The sequence below is a fragment of the Ceratotherium simum genome, chromosome 13, assembly GCF_057802395.1.
Source record: "Ceratotherium simum simum isolate JZ-2026a chromosome 13, ASM5780239v1, whole genome shotgun sequence".
In the NCBI taxonomy this organism is placed as follows: domain Eukaryota; kingdom Metazoa; phylum Chordata; class Mammalia; order Perissodactyla; family Rhinocerotidae; genus Ceratotherium; species Ceratotherium simum.
The window spans coordinates 36,618,584-36,632,630 of NC_141912.1; the positions used below are offsets into that span (position 1 = coordinate 36,618,584).

The 14,047-nt window shown below is 44.2% G+C and overlaps 1 protein-coding gene across 8 annotated transcripts in view; it reads right to left on the reverse strand.

Moving 5' to 3' along the window:
* The window catches only part of TCP11 (t-complex 11), a 33,687-nt gene extending 20,834 nt beyond the window's left edge, over positions 1-12,853 (reverse strand). For 3 of the 8 annotated variants that reach the window (XM_087438483.1, XM_087438488.1, XM_087438487.1), the window contains exons 1-3: positions 12,252-12,446; positions 9,095-9,191; positions 2,233-2,353 (exon numbers count right to left, since the gene is read on the reverse strand). In XM_087438483.1, coding sequence (XP_087294609.1) covers positions 2,233-2,353; positions 9,095-9,191; positions 12,252-12,375 — 342 coding nt within the window. In that variant the 5' untranslated portion in view covers positions 12,376-12,446. Of the gene's footprint in view, positions 1-2,232; positions 2,354-9,094; positions 9,192-11,411; positions 11,559-11,908; positions 12,059-12,251; positions 12,447-12,773 lie in introns of those variants that run through there. The other 5 variants (XM_004424237.3, XM_087438486.1, XM_087438484.1 and 2 more) reach the window with 5 other exon arrangements.
* Between the last annotated feature and the right edge of the window lie 1,194 nt (positions 12,854-14,047).

Consider the following 14,047-nt stretch of genomic DNA (forward strand, 5'->3'; position numbering starts at 1 on the left):
TCCAAAGCCAGAATACATGGTCCCAGGGATCAAGAGGTGGAAGTAGGACTGGTTCCTCTTACTATTACACCTTATAAGCTACTTGCAGAATTTTCTTTTCCCATCCTACCAACTTTGGGCTCTGCTGATTTGTGGGGAATGTTTGCATTGGTTCCAATGAATTAGAAGATGAGACTGCCACCCTGTCATTTTGGACTCCTTATACCACTGAACCAACAGGGTAAAAAATGAGTTACTCTAGTGGCTAGAGTAACTGATCCCGAGTACCAAGGAGAACCTGGGTTGCTGCTGCACAATGAGGGCAAAAAGGACTGTACTGGAACAGAGAAGATTCTCTGAGGTGCCTCTTGGTACTTCCATACCCAATAATAAAGGTTAATGGAAAACCACAGCAAACAGCAAAAGCAAAATGCTTGAGGACTCCGACTCTTTGGCAATGAAGGTTTGGGTCACTCTACCAGATAAAGAACCCCAACCAGCTGAGGCTCTGGCTGAGGACAAGGGAAATATGGAATGAAGAGCAGAAGGAAGCCATAGATATCAACTATAGCCTCATGAACATCTACAGAATCAAATTTTCTCTTTGATTGTTAGAGGCATGTGTTTATTTATATATGCTAACCATTTTCTTCTTCTCTCTCCCTCTTCCATTATTTTATAGACAGGTTGTTGGAAGTTAACTTTACAGTTTAGCCTTTAGGTAACAGAACGTTCAATGGGACTGAATATTGAGAAGTAATACAGACAGCAATGGACACAACAACTGTTGGGATCCTGAGTCTTCTCATTTTGGGGAAAGGATGAGAACTTGTAAGACAGATAGCTATATCTTATTAGGTAGAAATAGGATTCTTTTCAGGAATTCAAATGTGTGTAGAAGGGTGCATAGGGAAGCCGAGTAGCCAAAGGAACAGAATGTGACATTTATCAATTTGCCTCTCAGCTCCAAATCCATCCTTCTTTGCTCTGCTCTGAGAAAATGAAGTCAGTCCTTTAAACATTCTTCCTTTACCAGGCGGCACAATTTTAAGCTTCAGTTGTAGAGGGCACTATTAATTAGTTTTCTGTGCTGCATAACAAATTACCATAAATGTAGAGGCTTAAAACAGCATATACATTTATCCTCTCACAGTTTCTGTGGGTCAGGAGTCCAGGCACAGTTTAACTGACTCCTTTGTTCAGGGTCTCGCAAGGCTGCAATCAAGGTGTTGGCTAGGCTGCATTCTCATTTGGAAGCTTGACTGGGGAAGAATCTGTTAGCAAGCTCATTCAAATTGTTGGCAGAATTCATTATTTCCTTACAGCTGTATACTTGAGGGCCCCAGCTTCTCTCTGGCTGTTGAATGGATGTTGCCCTTGGGTTCTAGAGGCCACACGCATTTCCTTGTCATGTAGCCCTCTCCACAGGCAGTTCACAACATACCTGTTTGCTTCTTCAAGGCCAGCAGAGTCTCCAGACCCCAGGAGAGTCTCTCCCCAGTCTGCTAAGACGGAGTCTTACATAATGAAATGTATTCCTGGGAGTGACAACCCATCACCTTTGCCATATTCTATTGGTTAGAGGCAAGTTACAGATCTCATCCGGACTCAAAGAGAAAGGATTATACAGGGTGTGGATCATCGGGGGTCACCTTAGGGTGTGTCCACCACATCCTAGAAAGACACTGCAAAACGCCAGAGCTCTTCTTCCTGATTCTGGAGTGCCCATTTGGCAGGCTCCTGCAGTTTCTGTGGCTTCGCCAGTAGCCAGCTCCTGCAGCCTGAGTAGCTTCTCCAGTTCTGGGCTCCAGCAGAGCCAGTGGCTGCTACTCCAGTGCCAGGCTCCTGCAGCACAAGCAACTGCTCCAGCACCCAGCTCCTGCAGTGCACAGTGGTCAGCAGCACACACAGGCCACAACTTGCCCGGGCACAGCCAGGGCCTCTCAAATGAGTCCTTGGGTGTTCTATCTCAGCCACAGGGGTACAGTGGATTCTCCTTCTATCTGATATTCTAGTATTCTTCAGAGTTCTCTTTGCTTCCTACTAGCCCAAAGCCCTTGTTTCTCCAATTCTGTTATAATAATTTTTATATTAAAACTTCCTTGTTGAAACTACTGTGTGATTTGTGTCTACTAATTAGACTCTGGCTGATTCATGGACCACGTTCAGTTAGACTTTGCTAGCCACTGATACTCCAGTGAGCTAGGGATGTCCAGGAATTTTACATCTACAACTAGAAGGTTGGTCACTCACCTCTTTTATTTCTTTCAGAAGTTCAAGAGCACAACTGAAGTCTGGGGGAGCAGCTGATAGTTGCTCTTTAAGATGGTCCCAAAAGGCATTGTGCATTGTCTCCTTGACCTTGCCTTCCAGACTGTAAGAGGGATAAACGAGCAAATTACTTTCTCTATCCAAAAACTATTGTAAGGTCATTTTCTCCTAAGCCCCAAACAAACAGCATTTGATATGATAAAAGACCATTACACTGACAGTGTCTTGACATGAGTACAGCCATGTTTGGCTGCTCCATTGACCTACAGCCACCAGCACAAAAAGAAATATAAAAGCTGCTTTCTGCGTGGTGGGAACTGGCCCTTCTCCCATGGAGATAGTTGCAATGTGTAAAAATTTCAAGGCCTTTCGGGCGCCGCAGCCTGTGACAGACTGGCCATCTGTGCCGGGCTGGGACGATAAGCAAGGTAAACAATGCACGTACACAACTACAGGGCTGGGACGACAGATGGGGGGCAGGGCTCAGTGCACGTACGCCACTGATAACCATTAGTGCATGGGAACACTAGATGCTTGCTCTGTAAACTCTGTAACTGCTTATATAAACTGCTGGAGACTGAGACCCAGTGAGAGTTCCACCTGTGGAAGGGACGCCTTGCCCAGGACGTGTGAGTCCCGCCCAGCCGTGTCGATTGACAGGACTCTCCCGGCAGTGGGGCGTGGATGTTGTAATTGATTTATTGTGAAGTAATTGATCTGATGTGTTCTCTTTTCGGTCAACCTGGTGTTTCTCTTTCTGGTTGATTTGTGTCATTTCCCTTCAGTCGATCTGGTGTTTCCCTTTCTGATCGATGTGATGTTTTTCCCTCTTATATGACCTATTCAGATCTGCTGCTATCTCAGCCGATGTGGATGTTTTCCCTTTCCAGTCGAGCTGGTGTTTTTTCCCTCATTATTTGACCTATTCGGATCTGTTTGCGGACTATCGCCTTTACTATCCTCTATATAATAAAATATACCTTCAGTCCATTTGTTTGGAGTGGAAAGTTTTTTTTACATCTCCGATTGAATCCCCGAACCTCTCATAACAGACGGGGAAAGGCCAGGAACTGTGTTGGACCACAGCAGAGTTGAACAAGCTGGGGTTAGACCTGGATGTCAAGGGCATCAGTAAAATCTCTCAGAAGAGCTCCTCATGGTTCCAGAGCAGCCCTCCCTCTGCAGTAGGAAGGACCCTGAATAGAGGTCAGGCCAAGCTAATTTAGCACTGATTTTGCATCTAGCCTAGATAATACGTGACTTAGTTTCCATTTATGTATACATACAGCAATGAAATAAATTATCTTTCATTTTCTTATACTATTCCTAAAATCTAAGAAAGGATTTTCCTTCTTTGGTAACACCTGAATATCCATAGATATTTCCAAATCAGCAGGTCGAAAACTGAATTCACTATCTTCCCCCTCCAAAACTGTTCCTCCTGTATTCCCAATCTCAGTGGCTCTACCACGTAGCCAGTCATGAAAGTCAGAAAGATCAGTCTTTTTTTCCCTTAAAACAAACAGAAGCAGCAAGGCAATTTAATTTAGAAAGGATAGTCTTTTCAACAAATGGTGCTAGAACAACTGGACATTGTAAAAAAATGAATCTAGACAGAACTTATACCTTCCACAAATGGATCACAGACCTAAATGTAAAACTTAAAACCATAAAACTTCTAGAAGACAACATAGGAGAGAATCTAGGTGACCTCGGGTTTGGCAACTACCTTTTAGATACAACACCAAAAGCAAGATCCATGAAAGAAAAAATTGGTAAGCTGGACTTCATTAAAATTAAAAACTTCTGTTCTCTGAGAGACACTGTTAAGAGAATGAAAAGACAAGCCAGAGACATTTTACAAAACACATATCTGATAAAGGACCAGTATCCAAAATATACAAAGAACTCTTAAAACTCAACAATAAGAAAACAACCCAATTTTAAAACGGGAAAGATCTAGACACCTCACCAAAGCAGATATACAGATGGCAAATAAGCATATGAAAAGACGCTCAACCTCATATGTCATTAGGGAATTGCAGATTAAAATAACAATGAGAGGGCCGGCCCCATGGCTTAGCGTTTAAGTGCCCGCGCTCCAGTGCTGGCGGCCTGGGTTCAGATCCCGGGCGCACACTGACACACCACTTCTCTGGCCATCCTGAGGCCACGTCCCACATACAGCAACTTAGAAGGATGTGCAGCTATGACATACAACTATCTACTGGGGCTTTGGGGGAAAAAATAAATAAATAAAATTAAAATAATAATAATAAAATAAAATAACAATGAGATACTGCTGCACACTTATTAGAATGACCAAAATCCAAAACACTGACCACACCAAATGCTGACAAGGATGTGGAGCCCCAGGAACTCTCCTTCATTGCTGGTGGGAATGCAAAATGGTACAGCCACTCTGGAAAACAGTTTGGCGGTTTCTTACAAAACTAAACATACTCTTGGCGTACAATTCAGCAATTGTCCTCCTTGGTATTTACTCAAATGAGTTGAAAACTTATGTCCACACAAAAATCTGTATACAGAGGTTTATAGTAGCTTTATTCACAACTGCCAAAACTTGGACGCAACCAAGATATCACTCTGTAGGTGAGTGGATAAATAAACTGTGCTACATCCAGACAATGGATTATTCAGCACTAAAAAGAAAGGAGCTTTCAAGCTCCCAAAAGACAGGGAGGAATCTTAAACGAATACTGCTACGTGAAAGAAGCCAATCTGAAAAGGCTACATTTGTATACCGTACGATACATACTGTATGATGGCATACATATTGTATGATTCCAACAATAGGACATTCTGGAAACCTATGGAGACAGTAAAAAGATCAGTGGTTGCCAAAGGTTTGGGGAGCAGGGAGAGAAGGATGAATAGGTAGAACACAGAGGATTTTTAGGGCAGTGAAATCACTGTGTTATGATACAGTAATGGCGAATACATGTTACTACACATTTTTCAAAACCCATAGAATACAAAACACAAAAAGTAAACCCCAATATAAACTACGGACTTGAGTTAATAACAATGTATTAATACTAGATCATCAGTTGTAACAAATGCACCACACTAACACAAGACGTCAATAATAGGGAAACTGTATGCGGGAAAAGAAGGGGGTATGTGGGAACTCCCTATACTTTCCAATCGTTTTCCTCTAAAACTAAAACTACTCTAAAAAAATTGTCTTAATTAAAAAAAAGAAATTACAGGAATTAATTTCTTCTGTATGTTTATTTAAATCATGCCGCTGACCTATAGACTAATAAAAAGAAAAAGAAACATTTGAAAATTCTGAGGCTGTACCTAATCATTGCCAAATAGCTATTGGTTTTCTTGAATTAAACATCCCCCCCTTAAAAAAAAATACAGTAGTAACGCATGCTCCTTGTAAAACAAAAAACAAGCAATACGAAGATGAATAAAACAAAAAGCCAAAGTTCCTCTCCCAACACACTGATCTCAATCATCAGAGGTAACCAACTATAACCTGTGTAATGGTCTAGTGTGTACTGGAATTGTTCTTAACTCTTTTCTCCTCATCCGCTTTATCCAATCCTCCTCCAAGTTCTATAAATTTTGCTTCTTAAATGTCTCTGGAATCCATCCCCTCCTACCATTATCTCTTACCTGGACTACTGCAATAGTCCATTAACTGGTCCCTCTGCCTTCAGTCTTGTCCCTTTTTAATCTGTTCTCCATCAATTCATTCTAAAAATCAATACTTTTTCTAAGATGCAATTCTGATCATGATGTCATGCTCATTTAAAGTCCTTTAGGGACTTCTCATCACTAGCAACATAGATGGCTTATATGACCCTTCCTGATATTGCTCTGCCTCCCTTTCTAATTTATCTCCTCCTGCCTCATAATACTTTGTGCTCAACCACACCAAGCTACTTACAAAGAACATACCATATTCTACCACCACTCTGTGTCTCTGACATGTTTCCTCTGCCAGGAGCATTCTCTCCCACCTAGACCACCTGGAAAGCACCTATTCATCCTCTAAGATTCAACTCAAGTCTTCGTAGGCAAAAATCCTTTCTCCATAGACAAATCTCTGATCCTCCTTAGGCAGCTGAGCTCTCTCGTTAAACACTACACACACAGCTGAGTGAACTTATCAGTCATTTCTGTTATTCAACGGTCTCCCCTGCAAAAGCTTTTTGACAGCAAAGACAGTGCCTTATTTATCTATAGCTACACCTATATATCTATATCTATCCCCAGCACTCAGCATTTTTGCCTGCCGCATAATAGGGACTCAATAAATGCCTGATGAATGAATGTCCAAACATGGGATTTCCCTTAGAAACCTAGAATTGTAGTTAACATCATCATATGAGCCCAAAGCAAAGCCAATTGCCTATAATGAGTAACCTCAAACTCAATTTCAACCAAAAGGTTGAATTATATCAGGAAAAATCCTGATATAAATCTTGTATTACCTTATTTGAAAACCCAGCTCTGAACAGTACTAGTTCCCTGCTTCACTTCTCCCTCTCGTTTCCTCTACCGGCCCCCCAACTCCCTCACTACCACCCCTTTAGCAGACTCTCGCTCTCCCTGTTTCATTTTTTTTTTTGTGAGGAAGATCAGCCCCGAGCTAACATCCATGCTAATCCTCCTCTTTTTGCTGAGGAAGACCGGCTCTGAGCTAACATCCACTGCCAATCCTCCTCCTTTTTTTTTGTTTCCCCCCAAAGCCCCAACAGATAGTTGTATGTCATAGTTGCACATCCTTCTAGTTGCTGTATGTGGGACGCGGCCTCAGCATGTCCGGACAAGCAGTGCCTCGGTGCGCGCCGGGGATCCAAACCCGGGCTGCCAGTAGCAGAGCGAGCGCACTTAACCGCTAAGCCATGGGGCCGGCCCCTGTTTCATTTTTTTGTGTGTGAGGAAGATCAGTCCTGAGCTAACATCTGATCCCAATCCTCCTCTTTTTGGTGAGGAAGATTGGCCCGGGGCTAACATCCGTGCCCATCTTCCTCCACTTTATATGGGATGCCACCACAGCACGGTTTGACAAGCGGTGCATCGGTCCGCACCCGGGATCCGAACCTGCAAACCCCGGGCCACCGAAGGGGAACGTGTGCATTTAACCGCTGCACCACTGGGCCAGCCCCTCCCTGTGTCATTTTTCCTCCTCTTCTGCCAGCAGCAAACATCTCAGCAGTGGGAGAGGTGCTAGGAGATCTGGGTTTTGGTGAAAACCTGTTCCCAGAGGAGCTGTGCTTGGCATGGACACTTGGTGGCACCAGGCAAGGGCAAATCACAGCATGAAGACTAGGGGAGCAACTTGTGACAGAGGACAGCACTTTAGTAACAGATTCCCTGAAATGCTAAATAACAAAAGCATTTAAGGAAGCCAACTAATCACAAGCCGACATTATTTGTCTATTGGTGGGAAATCTGAACTGTTTTAAAATGTAAAATCTGACACTCAATTTACTCACTTAACTGCCAATAAACCAGAAGAGCCATTCATTCATCTCATACTTACTGAATGGTTCTTATTTATTTGTTGCAATGTTAATATAACTAAGAATCAAAATAAAGCTTGATGGGGGTGGGGAAGCATTATTTATCAACAGAGTTCTGATCTTGATTCATAAATTAAACTGATTTATGGAGCCAGGTCAAAAAGAGTTGAAAACACCACTGTTAGAAGATTAATTTTTTTAATCTGTGCCTGTTTAATCTGTGATCATTTAAAAGAGTAAATGATAGGCGCTACCTGGTAGGCAGCTGATAAAACGACCCCAAAGATCTATGATTCCTAGTTTGCACACCCTGCTGTAATCCCATCTCCTGGAGTGTGGGTTGGGTTTAATGACTCTCTTCTAGCAAACAGAATGTAGCCTGAGACACAGAATGTAGCAGAGGCGATAGGATGTCACTTCTGAGATTAGATAACAAAAGGACTGTGGTTTCCATCTTGGGCACCTCTGTTGCACTCTTATTCTCTCACTCTGAGTGAGGGCAGCCAGCTGCCATGTTGTGAGCTGCCCTATGGAGAGGCCCCTGTGGCAAGGAACTGAGGGAGGCCCTGGCCAACAGTCAACAGATTGACTGCAACCTCATCAGAGACCTTGAGCCAGAGCCACCCAGTTAAACCATGCCTAGGGCTGGCCCCGTGGCTTAGCGGTTAAGTGCTCGTGCTCCGCTGCTGGTGGCCCGGGTTCGGATCCCAGGCGCGCACCGACACACCACTTCTCCGGCTATGCTGAGGCCGCGTCCCACATACAGCAACTAGAAGGATGTGCAGCTGTGACATACAACTATCTACTGGGGCTTTGGGGGGAAAAAAATAAATAAATAAAATCTTTAAAAAAAAAAAAAAAAAAACCATGCCTATAGTTAAACCATGCCCATATTTCTGACCTACAGAAACTGTGAGATAATGAACATTGTTTTAGCTGCCAAGTTTTGGGGTAATTTGTTATGGAGCCATCAATAGCTACTACAGGCTACTTCCTCCACATCTGTCAGATAAGATCTGACATCCACCCTAACTATTTATATTTTATTATTAACTGGGGCCTCAAAGTGAACATTCGAACAATTGTTTTGGTTTATTCACTAGTTAAATAACATTTGCTTCTTGACCCTCTGATACTATTACTCTTCCGTTTAAGTTGTTGAGACCTCTTAAGGCTTATATTCAAACACTGATTGTATTCTTTTTTTGCCAGTTTTATTGAGAAATAATTGACTGATTGTATTATTAAATAAAAATGCTTCACATATGGTCAGAAGCCATTAGTGCTAAATACCTATGCCAGGATGAATAAAATGGGAAAATCAGAAGAGCCTGTACCTGCTTGGAGGTAAAACTGTCTCTTCCATGTGGAAATCATGATTCATCCCAATCTTGCTGCTCAGCTTGGACACGTTGTTAACTCTATCTATCAGACCTGTGACAGAAAGAACTTATGGTGTACACCTGAAACTACTATAATGTTATATGCCAGATATACCTCAATTAAAAAAAAAAAAAAACTTATGATAGACAACAGTGAACCCACACAAATCTGAATTTCTAATTCATTCCGAGATTAACTCTACCGAGTAGACCTCAAATTTAGATTCTTCAAACCGATCTTACACAAACTCATTCAACTATTCTAGTCATTTATGTGTTCTGACCTCTAGGCCCCATGACAAGCGCCTCTCAGAGTATTCCAGCATGGGGGTAAGAGAGGACAAAGAAGCTATTTTATAAAAAACAGAAAGTAAAATTGATTTAAAACCTCTCTTAAAAAGTAAAATAATTAAGTAGCAAAGAAATAATAATTTGATTTGCAAAAATAAACATTTATCTAAGGGTAATTCGATTCTACTCTTCTCTTCCTGCCTCTAATGAAAGTTAAATTCCCCATACAGATGGTACTGAATGCTGCCAATGTCACTTGGTCTTCTAAATCAATAGTTCCCAGATTTTTAGATTTCACAGACTAATAATTTCCAAAAAGATCTTGAGCAACTGACAACAATTTGCCAACTTTTTGTTTTGCCAAGTATGGACAGCGAAACAAACAAATAAAAGATCTACTCTACTGCAAACAAAACTGTCATTTCATAAAAGAAAGGATAGTTTAACCTCCAAAAATGCAGAAAGGGAATATTGTCAGAATAAAGAGTTGTCCTTTAAAGTGAACCAATTTAGCTTTAGGAAAAACTCGTTACAATATCTTTATTTCATTTCACTAAATATTGTTAAGAATTTTGTCACAAACCAGCACTAGCATTTGGGAACCACTGTTCTAAGTTCTTCATACAGACCTACCTGATAGCACTCTCAAATAACAGGCATATATGGCAGTTATAATGATTACTTGGTATATAAAACAAAGTTGCACACGATAAATTATATTTTCTCACTCTCTTTCAATGAAGCTTCCTAATTTGTTCACAGAAAAGTATTTGGCTCCAAGATGTGGAGGGGATATAAATGAACTAAGATTCGCCTTGAGTTGATAATTGTTGAAGATGAATGATGAGTAAACGGGGGTTCATTATACTAGTCTCTCTACTTTTGTAAATACAGTTTTCCATAAGTAAAAAGATTTAAAAATGTAAAAAGGAAAAATAAAGTTATTGTAGAAAAGAGGTTATATAGGAGAATGCCTTTGTTCTTAGAAGATACATAATGAAATTTTTAGAGGTAGTCACGACTAACTTACTTTCAGTAAGAAAGAAAAAATACATAGGGAGAGAAAGACAGCAATATGGCAGAATGTTAATGTGGGCATTCGCTGTATTTTTTTTTTCATTTTTCAACAAATTTGAAATATTTCAAAATAAAAAGTCAAGGGAAAAGGTAAGTGTAGAATTTACCAAAAAGCCATTGAGTCTCTGCTTAGGTAAACAAAGGTGAACTGAACCTTAAGTGGGTAGTTGAAGTTCCCTTTATTTATTTATTTAATTTTTTGTGTGAGGAAGATCAGCCCTGAGCTAACATCTGCCAATCCTCCTCTTTTTGCTGAGGAAGACTGGCCCTGAGCTAACATCCGTACCTATCTTCCTCCAATTTTTTTTTTTTAATATGGGGCGCTGCCACAGCATGGGCTGACAAGTGGTGCATCAGTGCACGCCTGGGATCCAAACCCGGGCCGCCAGCAGCCGAGCGTGCGCGCACTTAACTGCTACACCACGGGGCCGGCCCCTGGGTAGTTGAAGTTTCCTTTATTTTTGCAGCTTCTCTTAAGTCTTTAGTTCCAGGCATAATGGCAGAGCACAGTCAAATATGTAAATAGACCTACCACTAATTCACTAATGCAAAATCAGAACTAAGAGAAAATTTTCAAAGTGAGATTGAGCTACAGCCACTTATTGAAGGACTGAGGGAAATATACACAAACACTTTCCAACTACAACAAATCAAAGTTCACAGCCTGCTTTGACAAGATTGTGCTGTTGCTCACAAGCACCATAACACCATAATCACACTCGGGTCACCTCCTTCTCCAGGGGTAAAATGCAACTAAAGTAGATTTTAAAAACCCAGGACCCATGGACAGAGAAATTTTCAAGATCATATAGTAACTTAACCAAGTCCATCTAATATATAAAATTTCAAATTTAGTTTTTTTAAAGAGGAATTTGGTTATTCACTTTACAGAGAGTTGTTTTACCTATAGATTCACTTAAATAGCCACCTCAAGAACTTAAACTGTATTCAATTGACTTTCACCCCACATCAGGTTCACCTCTCAAGTATTCCAAAGCACCCAATTTGCCGCTTTGGTGCCGTTCTGTTAGCCAGCAGCGACCCCATGTGGCTACAAGAGAAACAAACGTAATTCAACTCAGTAAGCAGGGCCTTGAACTAATTTTTCCCATTTCAATCTTCAAGAATTTAACTCAGGCGTGTTGCATGTAGACAGGTCTTCACATTGACAACCGGTTCAATTCTCTGAAGATTATTATAAGAGAATTTCAGGATGAGTCCCAGTGAGATTAGTCCTACTAAAGTGGAGAAGAGACCTCGTGCCCCAATAGGAACATAAAAGAAGAGCTACTACACTAGAGCTAAAGACCCTGAGCCCAGAGCAGCGTTACTTCTGGAGTCAACCAAGCACCGAGAGAACACAATTGCTGTCGGGGATCATTTGGGTTCTTTAAAACTTACCCCAGGTGTCAGCTATTCTTCACCTACAAATTCAAAACAGAAGAATAACGAAGATGGTTTTGAACTGACTCAGCCTCAAATCCTGTCACATTTAAGTAATCACACTCGGGTCACTTCCTTCTCCAGAATCAGAAAGACCTTCTGGTCAATGGGGGCCTAGAGATTGGGGTGGGAGGAGGTAAGGAGAAGGGTAAACCAAAAGAGGAGGAGAGGGAGGGGGAGGAGAGAGAACTGCGGGCTGCAGCGCCCGGGCCCTTCACGGTGACACCGGAGCCCGGGGCAGCCGTCTGAGCCGGCCCCCTAAGCAGCCCCGAGGGCGACGGGGTCGGGGGGCTGGACCTACGCGGCGGGTGCGCCTCGGGGCCGCTCTGGTCTTCCTGGGTCGGCACGGATGTTTCGGGCTCACAGGACCCGCTCTCGGTGTGGCCAGGGTCCTTCAGGGGCACCTTCTCCTCGACGTCCGGCATGTTGCTGATGGACTCTGGGTTGGGGAGGCAGGGCGTGCTGTTGGCGTCGGGCAAGGGGGCTCTCCAACTGCCGAGGGAGGTCTGAGGCCCGGCCCGGCGCGCCCCACCTGGACAAACCGAAAGGGGAGGGGGGAGCAGCTTCAGGGTCTCTCAGGGGACGGCCAGGGGCAAAGGAGCCTGGAGGAGAGGGGGTGGGGAATCAGAGAGAAGCCAAGCGCTGGACGCGCAACGAGGAAACTGCAGCCAGCGGGGCCACGGCGCGGGCGGCCCGCGCTGGGCAGGGCCCTACGTCGAGCTTTCCTTCCCAGATCTCCTCAGCCGAAACCCGCCCCGGGCCCGCTCCAGCTCCGGCTCCGGCAGCAGGAGGAACCGTCACCGCCCCGGCTCTGGCGTCTCACCTACTGCCCCGCGACGGCCGCCCACGCTGGAGTCGGCTCGGCGGCCGCGCAGCCCCGCGGCCCGGGCCGTACCACCTCGGCGGGGCGGCGGGGGACGGGCGGCCTGGAGGGGCCCGGCGGCGGCGCGGAGGCGACCAGGCCGACCCCGCGCGCCCCCGCCCGCGACAACGGGCGCTCGGTGGGAGACGCCGGGATTTGAAAACAAACCGCCGCCGTCTCCCGGGGTAACGGGGCGGGGCAAGTGTCGGCCCGCACGCGCCGCCACCCGCCCGCCGCCCTGGGGTGGAAGTGGCGGCTCGTGCCTCGGTCGTCGTGGGCACGAAGCCTCCCAGGACTCTGGTTACTTCGTCGCTGGGGCCAGTCCCTGCCTATAATCTCCCGCCCACCACGAAAAAGATCCCTGGAACTCCTTAGGAAGGGAAGGAGCACTGGGTCTTGTTTCTCTTCAGTCTGTCCAGATAGCCCAGGAAACACAGAACCTCATCCTGGAGGGTTGTGTCTTTAAAGCACATCCTGGGCACACTGAGAGGAGGACCGCCCTCCCATTCCTCAGCGTGGAAACTGAGAACCCTTGCCAGGTGCTGGTCAGCGCAGGCGTGGGGGCTGGGAGGCAGCGTTGGTGCCATTCAAGCTCTTCCCACTCAAGTCCTGGCCTGCGGCTCATCTGTGAGCCCGGGACTCACTCTCCTGCTCCTGGCTCCAGGTTACTGGCGTTTTCTTGGTTCCAGGTCTGCTCTTTTGCCCCTGGAGTGACGTGAGGGTCTGGAGTGACCCTCCTCTGCTCCAATCCCTGCACTTTGGGGGAAAAAAATGGAAGTTTCCACTCCACACTCTCCCATCTCTCTTTATTACTCTGACTTGACTTCTCACAAAAGCTTACTTTAAAAAAACAAAATAAAACAAGAGATGAAAATATTGCCTGTTCAGAAACCAAGTTCTCATTATAACCCTTGCTTTGTAGTGTGGAATGTAGATATTTCTTGCACAACTCATACATTTTGAAGGGGAAAATTATGAAGAGGCCCAAGAACTTTTCTGCTTAAGGAAAGTCCACTGTACTCTGAGGCCCAGGCAGATATGAGGGGAATGACCTAGTAAAGTTACTGTTTAGCCAGAGAGTATCTCAAACTAATACATACTAAACCTGCCCCTTCCTCCTCCTCACCCTTTCCTGGTATTTCCCTCAGGGATGTCAATCGTGTAGCAGGCTGGCCTTTACCTGAAACCCAGGAGAAGTGGGAGGAAGTTGTATGGTGACTTAAGCAAAGAGTTCA